The following is a 23,441-nucleotide window of genomic DNA, read 5'->3' as shown; positions in this document are numbered from 1 at the left end:
TTTTTTTGGTTGTTCTCTGGGAAAAGAAATGTCCATCTACAGTCTTTGAGATTCCAATCAAAATGCTGCAATGTCTAAACTGTGGCAGCAGGTGGCGACAGCATCAAACGTAGATCCTGTGCCACACTAAAGCGGCTAGAGCTCAGATCTGGGAATGATGGCACAACCCAGTAAAGTACATTCTAGCTGCAGGCAGTAAAAGCCAGTAGGATTTGCTAACCAAATGAACATGCTCACAAACGCAGGGCGTACAGTGCTGTGGGTTCCACCCGTTTAACCTGACAGCCCTGCAGAATGGGAAATAAACAGCAAATTTATTTGTTGAAATAAACAACCATCAAATTATATCTGAAGCTACAGGGAAACGGTCAGGATAAAGGGACACGAAGGTGGGGGAAACAAACATCTCCACTACTGTTCTGGTTTCAGCACAGAAATTCAAAGTGGGCATGCACAAGAGGTTCGCCTTTGTGACTGTTTTTAATAATCCCTGTAGATCCAACCCTCATGGACATGGCAGAAACTGAGGTTTGAATATTCTTCTCTTTGGAAAGTGTTTCTGCATGTGGACAGAAGGTGGTCATGCAGCAAAAAAAAAAACTGTTTTCAAAGGAATGGACAGAACCATAGCTGACAATGAAAGGGTTGGGGTTGTTTGTAGTTCAAAAAATGTCCCAGAACCTTCTTGATCCACAGTTATTCTTGATGTCTTTACCAGCGCTGTGAGCAGTGATATTAAAGACTGGTTCTGTTCTGGTTTACGACAATGTTCTGCAACTTTTGGTTGTATCCCAGCTCCAGTATTCAAGATTCAAATGATTCAACTGGTTCATCAGGTTCTGGAGAATTCTAATGATGACCTATTTATCTAATTCAACTGTGTTCATCTAAAACCTGCTGGACTTTACTGTATATTTTTCATGAGTAATGGAAAACTATTAATTTTCTAAGCTGGTTCTTTATTTAAGAAGTCACTACTGCCGTCAAAATATTGGTGGAAGATGCTCAGAGGGACCCCTGGTGTACTTTTTGTTTAGTTTTTGGTTTTACTATAAATGGATTTTACAAAGGCACCAAAGTGTCCTGTGTGTGTGTGTGTGTGTGTGTGTGTGTGTGTGCAGTGAATATTTAGAGGTCCACCAGGCAGAAATGGAGCTCCTGTCTTCACAGCAGAAAGAAACCAAGAGGAATTCCAGACTGGTGAGAAAAACTGGAACAAATGATCATTTATCGTATTTGTGGGAATTGTTGCAACATTTATGGTGTTAATGCATTTCCTCAATTTTCCAGGCGTTTCTTTATGATCTGGAGAAGGTAAAATGTTTGTTTTACTTTCAGTACATTTTAAATTAACTGGTAAAGATCAAAGATGACATAAAAAGAACATATCCTGTATAAAATGTCTGTTTTCACAGGAGATTAAAGTGTTGGAGAGATACATACGGCGATTAGAGTTTCAGATCAGCAAGGTAAATTACAGAGGAGTAGATTTACGCTGTTTAAACCATAACATTTTATTTTGTTTAGATTTTTGAAGAGGAAACCCTTTCTCCACTGTTAAAACATCATGATTAAGAAGTGGTTTCTGTTTGTTTCTGCAGGTGGAGGAGTTGTATGAGACCTACTGCATTCAGTGGAAGCTGTGTCAAGGAGCAGTGAACATGAAGAGAGCTTTCTCACTTTCTCCATCTACCAGAGCTTCCAGAGAGAGTCTGCTGGAGCTCGGCCGCAATCACCGCCACAGCCTCCAGGTACATGACAAAATGTTAATATGGTTGGGGATGGATACTTATGTAAGACGCTGCATGTTTAGATGTAACAGTGACATGAAGCCTTTTTTAAATTAACATTTCCTGTCATCATTCTGATCATTAATAGACTGCAGCTGAGTCGGGCTTTTTACAAACTCAACATAAAAGTGGAGAGAGAAGTCTGACTTTTGGACAGGAATAAGCGATGCTCCTCTAAACTACAGCTCTGCTCTGTATTTAGACAGACTGTTAATTTAGATGCTACGAATTCCTTTCGACTCGTAAATCGGCCACTTTGTGTCAGTTTTGGTTTCAATGCATGCCATTCTTCATTATAGGCCCACACAGGCTGCTTCATCTGCTGGTCATGGTAAACTGAATTTCTCTGCCAGAAAGTCTTTCAACTTGTTTTTGCTGAAAGTCCTTAATTTGAACGATTAGTGTGGAATGGAGGGACTTTTATACTTAAAATATAATTAAATTAAATTAAAATATAAATAAAATTCATAAATGGCAGGCCAAAGAACGTTCACTTCTATGCATTCAGTACTTGGTCTGGGCTCCATTTGCATGAATTACTACATCAGTACAGTGTGACATGGAGATTTGCCTGTAATTCTGCTGAGGTGTTCAGGAAGCCCAGGTTGCTTTGATAGTGGCCTTTGGGTCATCTGCATTGTTGGTTCTGGTGTCGCTCATCTTCCTCTTGACAATACTCCAGAGTCTCTATTGGGTTCTGGTCATGCCAGTTTGTTGGCCAATCAAGTACAGTACCATCGTGGTCATTGAAGCAGGTTTTGATACATTTGGCAGTGTGGGCCGGTTCCAAGTGCTACTGGAAAATGAAATCAGCATCTCCATAAAGCTTGTCAGCAGCAGGATGCATGAAGTGCTTTAAAACTCCCTGGTAGATGGCTGTGTTGACTCTGGTCTTTGGAAAACCCAGCAGACCAGAACCAGCAGATGACTGAATGGTGAAGTTTTGAATAGATTTTTCTTGACAATCCTCTGAAGTTTAGTACCCATTTTTTTTCCTTCCACACAACGTTTATGAATATGCTTGGGTACTTTATCCTTACGTTGGGTGTGAGTGGTTTTATGTGTATGCATGAGGGTGGGAGTGGGTGATTGTGACTGTGTGTGCCTGTTTTTTTTTTTTGCGACAGGTTGGGTCTTGGACTGCTCCCTCTCCTGGATCAGCTTCCTCCCCGCCACACCACCTGCCGGTGGTTGGAGTCTCTGCCCGCTGGTGTACTTGTGGTTCTCGGTGTCCAGGGCCGGGTGCTTTGGTGTGTGCTGGCTCACTCCCGGTGGCTGCTTGCCGGGGCCTGGCCCCCTGGGCTCTGTCGGGCCTCCGCTTGGGGGGTGGTGTGTCCCGGGATCTTGGGCCTCTGGGTCCATGGCTGGTTCTGCTCGGGCGTGGACGGCTGCCAGCGGGGCCTGTGGACTCGTCGCTGCGGCTCCCTGGTGCTTCTGCACTGTTGCTGCTGGGTGGTCCCCCTGGGACTCTCCACTGCTCTTCTCTGGGGGGGTTGCGGTAGTCCTGGCGGTGGTTCTCCTGGGGTTCCTGTGCTTTGGGGGGCCTTTAGATGTCTGTGGCTCGGATCTCCTCAGTGTCCGTCCAGGGACCATGTGCCAAGTCTGTGGGTCCTCACACTCGCTATTGCATATTTTTGTGGAGAAACCTTGTATACAAAAGTGCGTCCACACCCATACTCACAGGTGTTGAGCTTCAGGTGTTGACAGAAACACAGATGTTCTATATTTGGCTGCACCTCTCACTAAGTACATTTTACATACAGAATTACCGTGTACTATTTTGTTTAAAAAAAAACAGCTGCAGGTGTATAAGCAAGCAGGGTGTAATCTTGTATTCTCTTTATCCTTCTTTCTCTACTGCACTCTTTCCTCCTTTTCTCTCCTTTTTCCCCATCTCTCTCTTTTTTTGAGCTTCTTTTTTCCTTTTCATTTCAGTCTCCGTGTCCGTAACAATTGAAATAGTCCCAAAGAAGTTTATAATAAAGTTTCTTTTATAAATATCAAGCAGAGCTTTAAAGCATTAGCTGTGATGCTCTGCTTGTGAAAGTAAATCTGTTATGCAATTTCTTGGCACTCAGACAACAATTCTGAGCGATATTCTGCCGGACAGGACAAGGTAAAAAAATACAAAACAAAATAAATAAAAGAATATGCTTGGGTACATATTGAACAGCTTCTTTAGCAATGGCCTTTTGTGGATTGACCTTCTTATGGCGGATGTCCATGTCTGTCTTCTGGACATCGGTCCAGGCAACAGTCATCCACATGACTGTTGCCTACTGACCCAGACTGAGGGACCCTTTGGAGACTCCAGAAATCTTTGCAGGTGTTTTGGAGTTAATTAGCAGGTGACACCAAGAGTTTCCCATATTTAACTTTTCACAACATTCAAATTTTTCAGAGATGTGGAATTTCGGGTTTTCATTCTCTGTAAGCCATAACCATCAAAATTACAAGATAATAAAGGCTTGAAATATTTCACTCTGTAATGAATCTGAGTTTCACCTTCGGATATGAGTGACAAAAAATATTGAACTTTTTCACCTGTATCATCGTTGTTTTTCAATTAGAAAGTGTGAAGGCGTACAACTACAGTGCCTTGCGAAAGTACTCGGCCCCCTTGAACTGGTCAACCTCTTGCCACATTTCAGGCTTCAAACATAAAGATATAAAATTCTAATTTTTTGTAAAGAATCAACAACAAGTGGGACACAATCATGAAATGGAATGAAATTTATTGGATGTGTCAAACTTGTTTAACAAATAAAAAACTGTAAAGTGGGGCGTGCAATATTATTCAGCCCCTTTACTTTCAGTGCAGCAAACTCACTCCAGAAGTTCAGTGAGGATCTCTGAATGATCCAATGTTGTCCCAAATGACTGATGATGATAAATAGAATCCACCTGTGTGTAATCAAGTCTCCGTATAAATGCACCTGCTCTGTGATAGTCTCAGGGTTCTGTTCAAAGCACAGAGAGCATCATGAAGACCAAGGAACACACCAGGCAGGTTCAAGATACTGTTGTGGAGAAGTTTAAAGCTGGATTTGGATACAAAAAGATTTCCCAAGCTTTAAACATCCCAAGGAGCACTGTGCAAGCAATCATATTGAAATGGAAGGAGTATCAGACCACTGCAAATCTACCAAGACCCGGCCGTCCCTCTAAACTTTCATCTCAAACAAGGAGAAGACTGATCAGAGATGCAGCCTAGAGGCCCATGATCACTCTGGATGAACTGCAGAGATCTACAACTGAGGTGGGAGAGTCTGTCCATAGGACAACAATCAGTTGTACACTGCACAAATCTGGCCTTTATGGAAGAGTGGCAAGAAGAAAGCCATTTCTCAAAGATATCCATAAAAAGTCTCATTTAAAGTTTGCCACAAGCCACCTGGGAGACGCACCAAACATGTGGAAGAAGGTGCTCTGGTCAGATGAAACCAAAATCAAACTGTTTGGCCACAATGCAAAACGATATGTTTGGCGTAAAAGCAACACAGCTCATCACCCTGAACACACCATCCCCACTGTCAAACATGGTGGTGGCAGCATCATGGTTTGGGCCTGCTTTTCGTCAGCAGGGACAGGGAAGATGGTCAGAATTGATAGGAAGATGGATGGAGCCAAATACAGGACCATTCTGGAAGAAAACCTGTTGGAGTCTGCAAGAGACCTGAGACTGGGATGGAGATTTATCTTCCAACAAGACAATGATCCAAAACATAAAGCCAAATCTACAATGGAATGGTTCACAAATAAACGTATCCAGGAGTTGGAATGGCCAAGTCAAAGTCCAGACCTGAATCCAATTGAGAATCTGTGGAAAGAGCTGAAGACTGATGTTCACGAACGCTCTCCATCCAACCTCACTGACCTGGAGCTGTTTTGCAAGGAAGAATGGGCAAGAATTTCAGTCTCTCGATGTGAAAAACTGATAGAGACAAACCCCAAGAGACTTGCAGCTGTAATTGCAGCAAATGGTGGCGCTACAAAGTATTAATGCAAGGGGGCCGAATAAAATCGCACGCCCCACTTTTCAGTTTTTTATTTGTTAAACAAGTTTGACACATCCAATAAATTTCATTCCACTTCACAATTGTGTCCCACTTGTTGTTGATTCTTCACAAAAAATTTGAATTTTATATCTTTACGTTTGAAGCCTGAAATGTGGCAAGAGGTTGAAAAGTTCAAGGGGGCCGAATACTTTCGCAAGGCACTGTATCTGCTGTTTTAAAGGGCAAAACTAAGGATCTTCCCACTTAGAGGGTTAGGGAACTCTGTCATCAAAGGCTGGTTTCCTGCAAAATGTAGAAGTCTTCTGATTTAAAATGGTTAAATCATCTTCTCAGCATGTCTCTGTGTAATGCATGAGCCTGCTAATGGCCCCTTTTACTTAGATCAGGTGTGTTCAAGCAAAAGAAAATTTGAAGCACTCCGGACCTGGAGTAAATTTCTTCTGCTTACTTTTTAAATGCTTTTTTGGATGCTCCCTGTAACCGCGTTAAGCTAATCAACCTAGATGTTATTGCATTTCTGAGTGTACTGTTGCAGAAGCATTGCTTCACTCGGCATCTTGATACTTTAGAAAGAATATGTTTAATATGTGCTTTAGATGGGTGTGAAGGGTCTAAAGGATTAAGGGGGTTGATATTGCATCGTTATTCTGTCTTTAAGTTTTTGACTAAAGTAATCTAACTCTGGTAAATGTCAGTCTGTGAAATATTGATTTAGACTTTATTTTTTAATATTTAAAATCTAAATTAGTAAAATGATCCCTGAATTTCTCCCCTTTTTAATGTAATTGTAAAAAGCAATAGTGTGATGTTTCTTTCAGATACGGGGACTAGTTTAAACACAAGCATTTCTTTATATTGCAGTATTTACATGAATTTCTTTTTTGTATGTTTAAGAAAGACTTGTGGAATAAAGCTGAACATCCTAATTTTACCCCACCTCTCCAACCCTTCCTTATTCTGCTCCTGCTGCTCTGTTCAGGACATGTCGACCATGGAGGGAGATTTAGAAATCCTCCTCGGAGAGCTGCACATCAAAATGAAGGGTAAGTCTGAGAGCAGCGCTCAACTTATCAGTTTCACATCATCTTCCATCATCTTCCAGTCCTTCGTGCAAACATACGTTTTCACTTGCAGGACTGATTGGTTTCGCTCGGCTCTGCCCTGGAGACCAATACGAGGTGAGTTTCTCCTCAACAGATAGAACATTTCAGCATCTGGGTCTCCCCGGGCCTGGAGTGAAAATAATGTCCAATGTGGGAAAGAGGTGCAGGAGTTTCCTATAATTCACTCAATAACAGGAATAACTAAAATCAGTGTAATAGTTGAATAATGAGGCTAAATACAGAGGAAAATAAGGGTGTGGAGTGGGAAAGTGGTTAATGTTGTCCCTAAAAACATCCATTTGCGAAGTCGATTTTTATTTATAAAGTACGTTTGAAGGTAGTTTATCAAGCTGCTGTACAAATCAGAGTATCATAATGCAATTAAATGAAATCACACAAAGAAAGAGCATCAATTTAGGCTGGTTGAAAAGCCAGGGAATGAAAGTATGTTTTGAAAACAAAATGGAATAGAAATATCTTTTATTGACCCTCAGCAGCAAAGTGAGGGCAAATTGAAACATAAAGATATGCATAAAGATGGCAATAAAAATAAAATAAAAGACTGTACAGTAAGGTCAACATATACTTATTACAAATGGCATTCTCAGGTTCTAAAAATGTGTAGCTGAATAAGATCATTTAAAAATGTACAAACTGTGCTCTACATTAGTGCAAAATTAGACTATTAACAAGAAAATGGAAAACTGCAAATGATAGGAGGGATGTTAACAACTTATTGAGTTTGTTGGTAGCAGTGACAGAGCTGGGAGGAAGGATCTGTGAACACGCTCGACTCCTAGGATGCAGCAATCTGACCTCCAAATCTGCAAATGTTTAGTACAGGAGAGCTTCTAATGTGCAATGGCACTTTGTTCCAGAGTTTAGAACTGCAAAGCATGTTTGACTATAGGTTGCAACCAACCAGATATCTGGTGAAGTTATATGTTTTTATATGAAAGGAATCAAACCTCAGGATGGACTCTGATTCAGATAATCTGCTGCAGGCCTCCTTCATGCTCAAGTTTATTTATAAAGCACGTTTAAAAGTCACTGCAATGTTTACCAGTGGGCTGTACAGAAAAACCATGGCAAAATACAAAAGGACAAACTCAGCAAGGAAACACCCCCCACTATGCCATCCTATGTCTATTATGCTGCATTAAAAGCCAGTGAGTACAGATGTGTTTCTAAATGAGACTTGCTAACATCAACAGCAGGAGCCTGTCTGATGTGTTGGAAGTTTTATCTACTGTTTAGGGGCTATAACCCCTACACCTTGGTACAGTTAAAAGCAAGAGATCATTAGATCTAACGGATCTGGAGCACATATAACACTGCAAGAGGTCAAATACCTAGGAGCCTATATAAGTCAAGAACAAAACTTTAAAATCAATTCTAAAATGAACATGGGCCTAGCGAAGCAAATACTGGGGAAATAAACTTTCACGCCTTTTAGTTTGTCAGATAAGAGCTGCAGCATTTTGGACCAACTACTGTTATGCAAAGCAGGCCTGACTAACGCCAACATAGTTATAATCCAGTTGGGGTGTAATAAAAGCATGGATCACCTTCGATGTCTCTCAAGGATAAAAATGATTTCACTCTAGATAAAAGCCTCAGTTTACTAAAGGATCTCTGTAGAACTGGACAAATCTGTCTTTGGTCAGTTGAACGACTACTTCCAAACATAATTACCTGAGTCTTGTTCTTCTTGTTGCTGAGATCGTGTTTAGATGGAATCCATCTATAAACTTGGTCTTACTTAAAACTAATGCGTTTATGTTGTCACATGACCAGGTGGTGGTGCGGCTGGGCCGGCAGCGATGGAAAATCAGAGGAAGGATCGAGTCGGACGACACTCAGTCTTGGGGTGAAGAGGAGATGGTCTTCCTCCCACACATTTACCATAACTTTGAAATTAAGGTTGGTGGAAATGTCAAACTTAAACGGTGTTGTTCAAGGACTGAATATCAGGAAACCACAAGTGGCTCTTTGGACCTTCCAGAACGGCTCTTAATAATTTTGACCTAAAAATGAGAAAGAACCCAACTACTGTTTTTAAATATATATAATAACAAATGCAGGTTTTAGCAGTTTTTTAGTTCATTGAATAATTGCTTTTGAATTGTTGCAACAGAATGACACTAAAAGTACCAGTAATATTATCTATATCTTTCTTTTTTACATACTTTTCCACAAATGTCAACATCCCTTAAAAGAAAATATATCCATCCTCTTTTTGCAAAGGTTTGCTTTTACGGAGCCCGCGAGGGGACATGGGGGCATTTTTTTTCTTTTGCGTTCGCTCGCAATAGTCTTTGCGTTATCTCGCAATACTTTGTGGGAGAGTTTCCAAACCAGATAACTGCAAAGATGGAACAATCTCCACACCCGTTTTTGAGATTTGAGTTTTATTTTAAAATCGGCCTTAAATAAAATGATCTTCAATCAGACTTAAAGACAGTTAATTATCCACAAGCTGTCAAACTACAGAACTCTGGACAATAATACTGCACAAAAACACATCTGTGACACTTTATTTGCTTATTGCTGCTACATGATGTGTACTTTTTTTGCACGTCATCAGTGCTTCTGTTTTTATCGTGATTTGAACGGTTCTTCTTATCTTAAGCATTTAATCGCATTGTTGTCTGCATGTTAACTATATATGACAAATAAACCATATCAATGCCATATCAGTGTTGTTTGTTTTGTGAGCAGTTTGTCATCTGTGCTGCTGTTCCATAATGCACAGCTTTCTCAAGGCGATTAACAACTTTTGCGAGCAAACGCAAAAGTATTGCGTGGGGACGCAAAAGAAAAAAAATTCCCCCATGTCCCCTCATGGGCTCCGTATGTTTTGCTTTAGTTTAAAACCTAAAAATTTAAAACACCACTTTAATTTTAATTCTAAATGGCAATGCATTAAGTAGATTTTTTATCAAATAGTATAAATTGTAATTTTTCAAAAGGTCTTAGCTATTTTTGTCCCTATTCCGGCTAAATGCAGTGTATTTAGAGCTGCAGATGTTCTTTTGTAAAGGTCGCAGAATCCTGGTCTAGGCTAATGTTAGCAGGGTGGGCTAACATTAGCCTGTTAGCCTAGCAGCAGCTGTAACTTACTGACAAAGGTTCATAGCACAGCTCATTGTTGCTCCAGTTAACTGAGTGGGAAAACACTTTGAGAAACAACTGTGAAAGTGCAGAGGAGCTCACATGACACAAGAAGCTGCAGCAGCTAATACAGTCTTTCTCTGTGGATGTAATTGTAAAAGGTAAAAAACCACTTAGATGGTGGAGGGGAAACCCACCAAAATATTGCACTTGGCATCTAATACAGTTTTGAAAGAAACTGACTTAAAAATTACCTGAGCAAATAAGGGCTGCATGGCTCAATACGCGCGAAGTATTGGATCAGGGTCTCGATCATGACGTTGTTGAATGAGCAGGACACTAAGTAGTCCATTACCTGCCTGAACTCACCTAATTATCCTGACAGAGCAAAGCTTTCATGAGTTTCCGTCAGTTTACTCATTGCCTTGGTGGATAGATAGGCCTCTGAATTTAATAGTCAAATAGATGTTTCTTCACCTTGCAAATACCAAAATGCACATAAAACAGAATGATTATTAAAGACCAAATGCAAATATGGAAAATACAACCAATGCAATTTTTCAAAAGCAAAAATATGAAAAAATATACAATCAATATATTATCGCAAAATGGCATGCCAGAAATTCAGGCGTGTCTGTTTCAGTGCTGTTCAATGTCAAGCTGAGCTTCAAAGGACCAATTTTCATCAACACATCTGTTTGTGTGGAAGAGAAGCGATTGTGAATCTTGCGTGTGCATGTTTGTAATCCATTCAATCACCTCTCTCAGGTGACTGAGGCGAAGGGTCTGGGTTGGCTGCTGATTGGCATGGTAACGTGTGCTAGCGTGGACTTCTTTGTGGCGAGGCCGCAGCTGATGTTGGTGGACATCACAGAGCTGGGAACGATCAAGCTGCAGCTGGAAGTCACCTGGAAGTATGGACACACAAACATCTCATAAGCAACATAAGTCCTCCATATGTAAAACGCTGTGATGTGAAGCTGCTGAGAGAGGCGAAAAAAGGAAAGACGGGTTTACCGTAATCTGTTCCTTATGCCAGGGTTGAAGGGTTAGTGGCAAGATGATGATTTAGGTGGATGGAGTAAAAGTTTTAGAGGGAACCATAGATTAAAGGAACTGGTGAACACAGCTGGCTCTTATTTGTAGAGTAAAATACATTAAACTGTTGTCAAAATATTTATCTTGACCTTATGAGTGTGAACTCTGCAGTCCTGCAGCCAGTGTGGGTGTAAAATGACACGACTGACAAGTGCAGCCGTTCAACATCAGCTGCGGAAATAGTCCTCTCCTACCAGGAAAAAATGAGAATGAGAAAACATTTAATACAAGGGAACAGGACCCCCAAAGAGGCAAAAAATCTGCAGATATTTCTCCCAATAATGTGCAATGAATGACGCCTAGAAAGACACAAGCTTTGCATCATCCTCCAGCTCATCAGCTACTGTATAACTAATTTTCAGCTAACAGCTCTTTGGGAACAACAATGATGTTTGCTGTCTGTTAAAACCATGTTAATATTCAAGATGTTTCATAGATTTGATCAAAGAAATTAGAATTAACTCCTGCAAGTAACAAAGAACCAAAACATCTCTTATTAGAACACCAGTTCATTCCTTGGGATTAGGGGGCTTTTTGTATCCAGATGAATTATAGGTCACAGTTATATTACAGAAAATGTTTGGGTACCAGACTGAACATAAATAAAAACTCATCAAAGAAAGACCTTGAAACTCCTTAACGAAGCCTGAAGAACGTTTATTCAAGACTTCCACAAAAAACTGTTTCGTGGATACAGATCCACAATGTAAACAATGAAATAAAATGTCTATTTTGTTGGTGAGGAGTAACAATACACCACCACCACCACCATTTGGTCACACTGTACAGTCATTTCAATAAATTAGAATATTACTAAAAAATCAGTTATAACTCAACTCAATAAGTAAAACACCTCATATAGACTATTTACACACAGACTGATGTTTTATAGCCTATATTTCTGTTAATTATGATGATTTCTCACTTGCAGCTAGTGAAAACAAGAGTTTCAGGATTCAAATATTAAATCAGACCAATAAAAAAACTAATTTTTAATGCAGAAATGTTGGCTTAATGAAAAGTATGTTTAATACCTGCTTAAAGGTCATTCTAGACGAACGAGTCTCGTCCGAACGCATATTCTAATTTGAGTATGACTGCATGTATTGTCCAGTAAATGCTTCAATAAACTGCGAGATACAAGCTTGTAATAATAAAGTCTGTATGTTGAATATTTAGAAATGAGGACAAAGACTCTGTGTGATCTGTTTTCTTCAGCCCGTTCGACGGCAGTGAGAAGATGAGGCCGCTGTCCGTCAGCAAACAGTCGGGGTCGAGCAGGAAGGGTTCAATCTACAGCTGGACAGCACCGAACACCCCCTCCTTCACAGAGAAATACTTCACAGTGAGTACAAAAACATACTGCATGGGAAAATGTCTTACAGTTCATCAACATGAAACCTTATCAGGCTCTACTCCGACTATGTCAACTATAACCAGCAAGATTCAAAATACATGTTTTTATACTGGTAAGAGGTTTTAGTACAGATTAAACCAACTTTGTCCAACAATCGTTAATTCATGGCAACTGTAGAGGAGCCTTAAGGCCCAGTTTGAATAATAAACATTAAGAGCACCTGGGCCGGCCCCATGCCATTTAGGAGGTGATGCAGAGCTGCACTAAAACCTTTTCCCAATATGTTTGCGTTGAAAAAATATTCAAATTGAAAATAATCATAAAAATAACAGCAGGGAGTGGGAAATGAAGCAAAATTTATTTCTCAAACAAGCAGATCTGTTTCATAGTAGTATGGTCTAGCTTGGTGTTACTGATTCTTCACCCAACAGATAATCAAATCCTAGCATGGCTTCAGCGAGGAACAACTAACAAAAGAAGCTGAAGGGAAGTAACATACGTTTTTCTATCAACTGGACCTTTGTCTCTCTCTTCAAAAATTATTCCTGTCTCCCTCGACCGTGAACCCAGCTTTTCCTCGACAAGTCAGCTGATGTTGGGCTGTGACTACCTCATTTGGTGAGTCAGGGACATAACGGAGGCGGGTGGGCTTCAACCCCCTTTGCTTCATCGGCCATTCACAAAACGTATAGAGACGGTAAAAAGGCACCTTAATCCCTCCTTCTGCTTCAAAGCTGGATGATCTCTGGGAAATCATCATGAGATCCTTGTCTAAGGTCTGCTTGTTCTAGATTATGTTGGAGTATAGCTGTTTTCTTATTGATCAGCTGTCTCATGTTTGCAGCGAGTTTGGGTTAAAAATTGGCTTGAGGAAACCAAATGCCTTAGCTGAGGACTCTGACTGCCCACCAATCACTACAGATGGAGGCATCTTTGAAGTGCTTGTCACTTTTACCTCGATCTGCAGTTTTCTGGCAGGATAAAGTCATTGTGCATGCATTATCAGTACCTGCACCCTCCTCAGTCAAGAGACATCTCAACTGACTTGGATATACAGGTCCTTCTCAAAATATTAGCATATTGTGATAAAGTTCATTATTTTCCATAATGTAATGATGAAAATTTAACATTCATATATTTTAGATTCATCACACACTAACTGAAATATTTCAGGTCTTTTATTGTCTTAATACGGATGATTGTGGCATACAGCTCGTAAAAACCAAAAATTCCTATCTCACAAAATTAGCATATTTCATTTGACCATTAAAAGAAAAGTGTTTTTAATACAAAAAACGTCAACCTTCAAATAATCATGTACAGTTATGAACTCAATACTTGGTCGGGAATCCTTTGGCAGAAATGACTGCTTCAATGCAGCGTGGCATGGAGGCAATCAGCCTGTGGCACTGCTGAGGTCTTATGGAGGCCCAGGATGCTTCGATAGCGGCCTTTAGCTCATCCAGAGTGTTGGGTCTTGAGTCTCTCAACGTTCTCTTCACAATATCCCACAGATTCTCTATGGGGTTCAGGTCAGGAGAGTTGGCAGGCCAATTGAGCACAGTGATACCATGGTCAGTAAACCATTTACCAGTGGTTTTGGCACTGTGAGCAGGTGCCAGGTCGTGCTGAAAAATGAAATCTTCATTTCCATAAAGCTTTTCAGCAGATGGAAGCATGAAGTGCTCCAAAATCTCCTGATAGCTAGCTGCATTGACCCTGCCCTTGATAAAACACAGTGGACCAACACCAGCAGATGACACGGCACCCCAGACCATCACTGACTGTGGGTACTTGACACTGGACTTCTGGCATTTTGGCATTTCCTTCTCCCCAGTCTTCCACCAGACTCTGGCACCTTGATTTCCGAATGACATGCAGAATTTGCTTTCATCCGAAAAAAGTACTTTGGACCACTGAGCAACAGTCCAGTGCTGCTTCTCTGTAGCCCAGGTCTGGGGAATGCGGCACCTGTAGCCCATTTCCTTCACACGCCTGTGCACGGTGGCTCTGGATGTTTCTACTCCAGACTCAGTCCACTGCTTCCGCAGGTCCCCCAAGGTCTGGAATCGGCCCTTCTCCACAATCTTCCTCAGGGTCCGGTCACCTCTTCTCGTTGTGCAGCGTTTTCTGCCACACTTTTTCCTTCCCACAGACTTCCCACTGAGGTGCCTTGATACAGCACTCTGGGAACAGCCTATTCGTTCAGAAATTTCTTTCTGTGTCTTACCCTCTTGCTTGAGGGTATCAATAGTGGCCTTCTGGACAGCAGTCAGGTCGGCAGTCTTACCCATGATTGGGGTTTTGAGTGATGAACCAGGCTGGGAGTTTTAAAGGCCTCAGGAATCTTTTGCAGGTGTTTAGAGTTAACTCGTTGATTCAGATGATTAGGTTCATAGCTCGTTTAGAGACCCTTTTAATGATATGCTAATTTTGTGAGATAGGAATTGTGGGTTTTCATGAGCTGTATGCCAAAATCATCCGTATTAAGACAACAAAAGACCTGAAATATTTCAGTTAGTGTGCAATGAATCTAAAATATATGAATGTTAAATTTTCATCATGACATTATAGAAAATAATGAACTTTATCACAATATGCTAATATTTTGAGAAGGACCTGTATATAGCAAATGCGACCTTGGACTAAATGGCTCAGAAACAATGACCTCTGAAAGAGGCATATCGATGTGTCCCAGTTAGATGTTGACTCATCAGATTGTTGCTGATAACGGACCTGCCTGGAGACATGAACCCAACAAAGCAATCAAGGTGGCTGAAGACACTAGGATCACTGACCAGACTGCTGAGAAAGGTCCAAAGGAAATGGAGCTGTTGCCACATAAAACACCTCGATTCTATACAGGTAACCTGGAAGACACTGAAGATTGGGCCTTCTCAGGGATTGGCGGAAGTGGCCATTAAAAAGATGGATGCACAGAAATGACATACATGCAAACATGGCAGAATGTATGTTAACAATGAACAATAAAAATATTCTGAATATTCACCTTTTTTCCAACAATGTAAATCTAATTTTCCATCTGGAATAAACCAGGAAACCATTTTCTCTGTAACTGCAGAGATTTACCTTCAGAACAAACAACCAGCTTGTTCTGAGCGAGTCCAGTTGCTGCTTGAAGCTGATCACACTCCACATACTGAAGGTGGGTTGGAAAATCTCCACAGAGAAGTTGGTAACGGAGGAAGTGGCCTCATGACTGACTGACTCTCGCTTTTCAGTTCCACTCTGAGACTGAATGGCCTCTGAGGAGGTTTGGTGTAGGCAGCACTCTGAGGAGCTTGAGCTCTTTTCTCGACCATCAGCAGCCAGTAGAGATTCAGAAGAACATACCAACCACAGATTTAACGCGGTTTATGAAGCTGCACAGCAACACAAGAAGGAACTTCAGGAACCTATAAAGAAGAAGCTGGAGCTCAGGAAGAAAGTTGAGGATGACTTTGATCTGATGGCAGAACTGATTAACACACAGAGATGGCGATTAAGAAGCAGTTCATGAAGCTTCAGTGGTTTCTAGCAGCTGAAGAGGAGGCAAGCCTGGCTGCACAGAGGGAGGAAGTTCTGAGGAAGAGTGAGATGATAAATGAGAAGATGGATGCCCTGACCAGAGAGATGGCAGCTCTTTCAGACGCAGTCAGATCCGCAGAGAAGAATCTGTGAGCTGAAGACGTTTCATTCCTGCTGAACTACAAGGCTGCTGTGGAAAGAGTCCAGTGCTGCCATCTGCTGGATGATCCACAGCTGCCCTCAGGAGCTCTGATAGACCAGCCAAACATCTGGAACAACATGATATCTTACACTCCTTTTCTGGATCCAAACACTGCTAGTGCACACCTCATCTTGTCTGTAGCTCTGACTGCCGTGAGCGATGAACCTTACCAGCTGCTTCCCGATAATCCAGAGAGGTTTGATATCAGACATTCAGTCCTGAGGGCTTTAACTCAGGGAATCACAGCTGGGATCAGAGTGAATCTGGACTGGACCAGAGAAAAACAATCCTTCTCCAATCTGGATACACACCTTTTACAGAGAAGATGTTTACGGTCATTAACAGCACCAGCAAAGCAACTATATTACCAGCCAAGATCTCTGTGACGAACCTGCAGCTCTGATGTCTTCAGCTAAAGAACACAAAGTCCAAAAGAACCTGATGAACACTGATCAGTTTGAAGCTGACAGGAAGTGGGAGATGCATCGATCCGATCTGTCGTGTTGGGTTCTGTTCAGTGTTGCATCTGTACAGAGTAACCAAAAAACAATTGAACATCCATGAACCACTCGGAGTTGAAAAACACTCGGACCCTTCTGAGGTTTGTTTTTTGCTTCTTCTTTGGACGAAGACCGAGCTGCGATTCTTACAGGGTGTTAATTTATGAGTGGATTAAGGATGGACAATTTAACCTAAAAATACACAACTATCTCTGTCTATTATTAATACTGCATTCCTGTCTGCCACCATCTACTGGACCACAGGCAAACTTTGGCTTTCGTAAAACTTGTGTGGTTTTAATGGGCTGATGATTCTCTTGTCCAACATATCAACTTTAATAAATCCTTACCACTTCTGGATTAAATGCCATTTTTATTTCACAAACGTCATGTGTCTGAATCTCATTGGACTGTTTTAATTCGTTTTATTGTCACCATGTTCCCTCTGGTACAGCTCATTTTCTCCCTTTGCATCTTCGCAGTTTTGGTTGTTTCATAATTCGATATAAAAATCATTCCAGTATAAAATTGAGCTGTCTGCTATTCCATACAGACAGCACGATGACTAAATTGATGCACTAACTGAAGCCAGAGGAACAAACATCAGGAGGACAAGAGGATGTAGCAAATTACTTTCCAGCTCAACTAAAACAGCTTTAAATGTTGGGATTTAATAAACTTGTAACATGACCAGATCTAAAATTTCATATCGTCTGTTTTGTTTCTATTGGGTCAGAACCGTTTTTTTTTGTTTAATCTGTTTCAGGTGAACAAGTACTATCGTAAATATGGTGATTCTCGCTGTTCTGTAAAACCGTTTACACACAGGAAAAAAACCAAACATTTAAATCTGCTGAGCTGACCTTTACAAACAAGAACTTTGTGTAAACTGGTGTTCTTCATCGTTTTCAGTCGATGGTCCGTGAGCTGCAGGATCAGGAGGGTTCCCTCCCATCTCTGGTGTCTAAAGGTCGTCCTAACAGAGGAGGTGCGTCCCTGCTCAGCTACCTGTCTGACCCTTCACACACCTCCGCAGAATCAGGCCCTCAAAGTCCGTACATCACCAGGTAGGCATCAGTTCAGATATGATTGTGACTGATTATTTTTCCTAATGTAGGATCAGTTTGTTGCAATTAAACAGAATTAAGATTTATTTTCTGTATGCTTTCTTAAAGGCTATATGATATCTGGGGACCTTAAAAACCTTTTGAGTTTCTGGTTTATCACTTTATTCTAATAAGTCTTCAGGCCAGTGAGGAAGTTTTTTTGGAGCTGACTTGATGAGATAAACAGTTTAACTTGCATAAAATGAAACCAAACTTAATTTTCTTTTCTTTATTAAAATGTGTAAAATGTTATTCCAGTCTTACTCGGGCTCACAGCTACCCCTCCACCAGCCTGGGAGGAAGTCGGACACAGCTTTTCTTTGGAGAGGAAGAGGAGCAGGAGGCGAGGCAGAGGTTCAATGGGAAGGTTGACGAGGAGGAGTGGGGAGGTGTGTTGGAGACTTCATCAGGAGAAACAACTAAAACTGCTTCTCTTGTGGCCTTACTGAGGTGAGAATGAGCTTTACTTTCCTGTCGCTTTTATAATGTATAATTTCCATGTATTTAGAATAAACATTTGTAGGGAATGGAAACCCTAAATTATTGGTTTGGAATCATTTTCCCAGTATGGAAGTTCCTCAAATTCCCAAAGAAAACTGTTCCCACATTAACTCCTAGTGTCAGATCCCATCCATCCATCCCTCCCTGAGGTCCACAACATCCTCCAGGTGGTTCTGTCCTCACATTCAACGTCTCTGTTGTCTTCCTGTTACGCCAGACATCCAAACATCATCCAAGCAGAAGCATCAGACATATATTACAACGACTGGAAACACTGAGTCAAATGTGGAGAACAGCATCGGTTCTTATTGCCTTGAATACGGAGGTTTAAAAAAGGGTGTCGCAATATCAGCAAAACGTGCCATCCAATTTGCCAGTACAATTAACCCACATTTTAACACTCTTTTTTTCACACTTCATCACCGTTCCCACCGATCTTCACGAGCTTTAACATCTCTGGCAATAAAAATATGCATCAGGTTTTAGCATCGGGGCAGTGAAAACATAAACTGCATGCAAAATTTGCATCCGTGCCGTTGTTTCTGCACACAGTGATGTGGCAACGATGTTTGTGATTTGATATTGTGCAGCTCTAGATTAAATCTTGAATAGAGCAAGCCAGTGGGAGCTACTGTGATGCTAACACTGTAGATGTTACTGCTGATGTTTCTTTAGGTCTAGCACTCCAGACATCCTTAGAAAGCACCCCTCAGGAGAACCCGACCCTGAGATACAAAGAGCGACTGTGCAGCAGAGAGGTGAACAGGTAGGTGACGCTGCGTTATCTTTGGATCCAACCAGCTTTGTCTGTTAACCTTTTTCATTGTGACTTTGTTCTTAAACTTTTCCACTTCTTTCGTCACTTCTTCTCTGATCAGACTTCATTTTTCACACGTTGTAGGAGTCCCCTAACAAACCAACAGACATTGAGACCCTCCCATCCATGCCATCCACTCAGCCTCCAGTTGCCTCCCCAGCTTTAGCTCCACCAGCAGCTCCAACCTCAGGGAGACCCAGGGTGAGCAGTGCCCAGCGTCGAACCCAGTCCACCAGGCTGGGAGCCCTGATGGCAGAGCTGGAGAAGTCATTTCACAGTGAAAGCAGCACTGATAAGGAGCTTAGAGTTTTGCAGCACCAGATTCAGCACCTGGGTACCATCCTGAAGGTAACTGAGTTTGCGCACAAACACTGAAGCAGCTGATCCAGAACTGGCATGATGTTCCACTGTGCTCCTCAGAACGACCTCTCCCTGCTCAGAAGCTCATCAGAGGAAACTCTGGTCGTCGAGGAAGTCCTGGGCAGCTTTGACTTCCTGTCAAATGACTTTAATGCAGATGACGACACTTCCTGTTTGGGCAGCGTGAGGCTAAAAGACAGCGGGTGCGTCCACAGACACAGCAGGCTGGTGATGATTAGATGTCTTCTGTCTGAAACAACAGTTTTTCTCTCTTTCAGCATCAGTTCATTCCAGCAGAGCACTCTGAAGAGTCTCGGCCCCCTGTCTAAAGACAGCCAGTCAGCTTCAGAGGAGGAGTTGGTCATCGCCCCTCTGACTTCTGGGAACTGGGGTCTGGACCAGGCTCTGGAGACGCACCTGGACATCTGCTGCATCCTGCAGGAGGTATGGGATGTTACCAAGCTGTTAATCAGATTAAAACTCAAATCCTATCTGGAAAGTCTGAAAATGTGTTTTTCTTGCCTGCTGCAAGATAAAGTAGAGGAACACACCTGTTCTTTCATGGTAGAAAACTAGATCAATCTCTTTACTCAGACTCAACTCAATGAAGGTTGTGATTTAAGGATGTGTCGTTCAGTCAGGAAGTTTCTATTTAAATAAATACATCCAGATGCAGACAATCTGTTTGCACCTTCCTACCGAAACACACAACTTTCACTACAAAAAGTTAAAAACTGATGTCTTTAAAAAACTGTTGTTTTTAGAAGCAGCAGATTTTGCAGTAAAAATAGCCAATATATGATCTCTGTCCTCAACTAGCGACGTCTACATCTGACCAACAGGTCGTTAGGCCCAGCCTTCCTGAGCTAACTGCTCCAGCTGGCTTGAAAGGTGGTGTCTCCACCTTGCAGTTGTTTAATAGGAAGATCTTTGCTCTGCAACAGGACTCTGGTCTGGTCTGGATGCAACAAAACTGTCTACTTTCTGTTTTCGGTCCATCGTGTAGATGATGAAAACAAGTGACTTCAGCCTTTCTCGAAGGGAGCTGCTGCAGGAGATGTCCAACCAGACTGAGGTTCTGGCCAGAGTCAGCTGTCTGCTGCTGGAGAAGAGCAACAACATCACACCAAGAGACAGTCGGTGGAAAAATAAAATATAATCTGATCTGAAACGGTTAAAAGCTCGACTCAAATCTGTCCTGCTCATTGTTTCAGTTCATTTAAGGCTCCTCACTTTAACTTGCAGTCCTTCCCAAAGCCCAGAGATCGAGAAGTATCCTGCTGTTCTGGGAGGAGTGTGTGAACGACAGCAGCTCTCCTTTCTGCTGCAACGTGGAAAACTTTTCCAGGACACTGAAGAAACGCTACACTCATAAGGTGAAAGCCAAGCAGCCTGGACAGTCAGAGAAAGGTAAACAGGAGTTACCATGATGGAGAGCAAACTCCGTGAAATAAAAACTGTCTAATGAGGCCAGGTGTTAGAAACCTTCTCATTGGTCTTGATCATGAAGGTCTTTCAGAGTTTCTCTTTGGACTCGTCTCTGTCCTCCTCTCTCCAGTTTTTGCCCGACTCTTGCAGCAGCTGCAGTTGGTCTGCAGGCTGCTGCCCTGCCGTCGATCCGTCTGCAGCCCAGAGAGAGTCACCCTCTTCCAGCTTTCCGTTTATCTGAACCGCTGGAGCTTCCAGGATCTGGGAGAGCACATCTCCCGCTTGTCCAAAGAAGGTACAGCTTTCATTTCTAACTAAACGTCAGTAAACCATCCCATATTACTGCTGTCTTGTGCTAACCTTTCACCTCTGGTTTAGTCATTAGCTAAATCATCCAGCTGTACATTTAACTTGCTTTCACACTTATCGGGTGTTTATTTGTTGTTTTTGGCGGCCCGTTTTTAGAGTACATCCTGTCATTACTGACCAGCCCTAAACGGAGGAGGGCTTTAAATAAATTGAGGGGGCAGAGCATATCAGAGCTCCTCCCACTGCGATGCACACTGCAGACTCTCGCCGCCCTGCTGGTCGACTCCAATCATAAAGTCTGCAAAGCTGCAACCAACTGCATCTATAGAGCTGCTGGCTGCAAGTCCTTCAGAACCAAGGTGACCCAAACAGCGGTTCTGAAGTACAACTTTTTTTTTTGAAATCTTGATTTAATTTTCAAAATATTCAGAAATTTTCAAATGCATTTTTAAAGAATTTAATGTTTGTTTGAATTAATTCTAAAAAAGGTATTTGGTGAAACTGATAAACCAGAGCAGATATTTTAAAAGGTTTGTCTAACTTTTCAATCAAAGTTTGGACCTTGAAAGTGATCTTTTAAAAATACAGTACTTTAAAGTATTTTTACAGTATTTAATACTGTAAAAATTTATGTAAAGTAATTATATATATATATTAGATTTATTCACAAATGCATATTGTTTAATATCCCTTTGACTTAATTCTCAAAGAATGATTTAAATTCATTCTCAATGTTTTGATGTTTGAATTTTATTTTAACTTTAACCTCAAAGTTTTTTATTTAATTCTCTAGATATTTTTGAAAATTTGCTTGAATTTTAATGTTTCTGAATTGCCTGACTTTGACTGTTCTGATTTCTTGCTCCAGGCGGTGGTTTTCTACACGGAGAGTCTGAGAAGCTCCGATGTTCAGACCCAGCAGGGCTCCTGTCTGGCTCTGAAATGTCTCAGGGTGAGCAGAACCAGAAAAGAACCAAACAGATGCTTCTTGTTCCTGTGCAGCTCATCATTGACTGTCTCTGTTCGTCAGGCAACTGAGAGCGTGGACCACATCGCGGATCTGTGGAGATCCATGGATGAAGATCTATGCAGCGTCGCCAAAGAAACCATCTTGTCCTTTGGTATAAATTTGAACTGCTGTTTGTCCGCTGTGCTTGTTGGGTTTTCATGTTTGCATTTTTGTGAAACGTCTTTGTTCTCGTTGACGTCCAGGTAAAAAGGGATACGAGGCCTTCCAGAGAATGCAGCAGATGTACGTTGAGATGCAGGAGGAGGCTTACCAGAACCAAGAGACTGAGATCACCATTTTATAGGAAACGATTCAACTGAGTTTAGAGACGGAATCAAAATCAGGCTGAAGTCCGACTCGGATAAACTTTACAAACCTGTCGGAAAACGAGGACAAAACTTTTTTCTTTAATTAATGAAAACCAGAGGAGGTAAAGGAAGATCTGATGCTTTACCTGCAGAGTTTTACCTGCAGAACTTGAATTTATTTTTGTCGGAAACTTGCCTTGTTTAAGAGATTCTCTGTTGCAGAAACAAATGCAGCTTTAAATTCATTTTACATGGCTGGGAAAAAGAATAGATTTGTTTTAATTATAGCTGATGTTTTTAGTTTGTGATTAAGATGCATGAGTTAAAATATTTTGTGCATATTAAGCCCACAAGGACTGAATAAATCCAGAATGGTGGTCCCAAACTGTTTCATGCTGCTGGAGTATTATTTCCAACACAATCTGTGGTTTTCAATAGAGGGTAAAAAAACTATAGCTTATTTTTCGTGAAGATGGTGCAAAAAACAAGAATACCGCCCTCTGCTGGCTGAACTAGAAAACTGGAGCTCCAAGGCTGTTTCTCAAGCTTCGGTTAAAAATGTATAATTTAATACAAATTAAATTTGTATGTTTTTTAGGAATCATTTTGACTTTTGGTTTTATGCTTGGATGAAAACTGCTATTAAACATTTATCAAATATTAAAAAGCAATGAATGTAGACAAAAAAATCAAAATGTTCAATGTTTTTAGGTAAATGAAGAGCAAGGTCTGGAGCAAGATGGAGGAGCTTGAGTTTGGTGATCTGAGTGGAACAACTACCAGACTGAGGAGAGATTTAGTCTCAATATCTTGTTCTGATCCGTCTGAAAGTCTTAAGCCTAGAACAGTTCTGACGATGTTCTCAAGCTTGCAAGCTTCTCACTTTTTCCTG

At 41.3% G+C, this 23,441-nt stretch overlaps 1 protein-coding gene across 5 annotated transcripts in view; it reads left to right on the top strand.

The window, feature by feature from the left end:
* ripor3 (RIPOR family member 3) overlaps positions 1-22,934 on the top strand; it is a 54,387-nt gene extending 31,453 nt beyond the window's left edge. For all 5 annotated transcript variants that reach the window (XM_047348873.1, XM_047348876.1, XM_047348875.1 and 2 more), the window contains 22 exons: positions 1,122-1,200; positions 1,291-1,314; positions 1,416-1,469; positions 1,602-1,751; positions 6,789-6,852; positions 6,944-6,987; positions 8,710-8,835; positions 10,795-10,940; positions 12,343-12,469; positions 17,624-17,778; positions 18,076-18,267; positions 18,994-19,084; positions 19,220-19,483; positions 19,556-19,698; positions 19,774-19,939; positions 20,502-20,631; positions 20,741-20,905; positions 21,054-21,218; positions 21,389-21,591; positions 22,101-22,184; positions 22,263-22,353; positions 22,445-22,934. In XM_047348873.1, the coding sequence (XP_047204829.1) occupies positions 1,122-1,200; positions 1,291-1,314; positions 1,416-1,469; positions 1,602-1,751; positions 6,789-6,852; positions 6,944-6,987; positions 8,710-8,835; positions 10,795-10,940; positions 12,343-12,469; positions 17,624-17,778; positions 18,076-18,267; positions 18,994-19,084; positions 19,220-19,483; positions 19,556-19,698; positions 19,774-19,939; positions 20,502-20,631; positions 20,741-20,905; positions 21,054-21,218; positions 21,389-21,591; positions 22,101-22,184; positions 22,263-22,353; positions 22,445-22,545 (2,764 nt within the window). In that variant the 3' untranslated portion in view covers positions 22,546-22,934. The remainder of the gene's footprint in view (positions 1-1,121; positions 1,201-1,290; positions 1,315-1,415; positions 1,470-1,601; positions 1,752-6,788; positions 6,853-6,943; positions 6,988-8,709; positions 8,836-10,794; positions 10,941-12,342; positions 12,470-17,623; positions 17,779-18,075; positions 18,268-18,993; positions 19,085-19,219; positions 19,484-19,555; positions 19,699-19,773; positions 19,940-20,501; positions 20,632-20,740; positions 20,906-21,053; positions 21,219-21,388; positions 21,592-22,100; positions 22,185-22,262; positions 22,354-22,444) is intronic.
* Positions 22,935-23,441: the final 507 nt, after the last annotated feature.

This window comes from Girardinichthys multiradiatus, chromosome 20 (genome assembly GCF_021462225.1).
Source record: "Girardinichthys multiradiatus isolate DD_20200921_A chromosome 20, DD_fGirMul_XY1, whole genome shotgun sequence".
NCBI lineage: Eukaryota > Metazoa > Chordata > Actinopteri > Cyprinodontiformes > Goodeidae > Girardinichthys > Girardinichthys multiradiatus.
The sequence above is the reverse complement of the archived record's forward strand: the minus strand, read 5'-3'. Positions and strand labels throughout refer to the sequence as shown.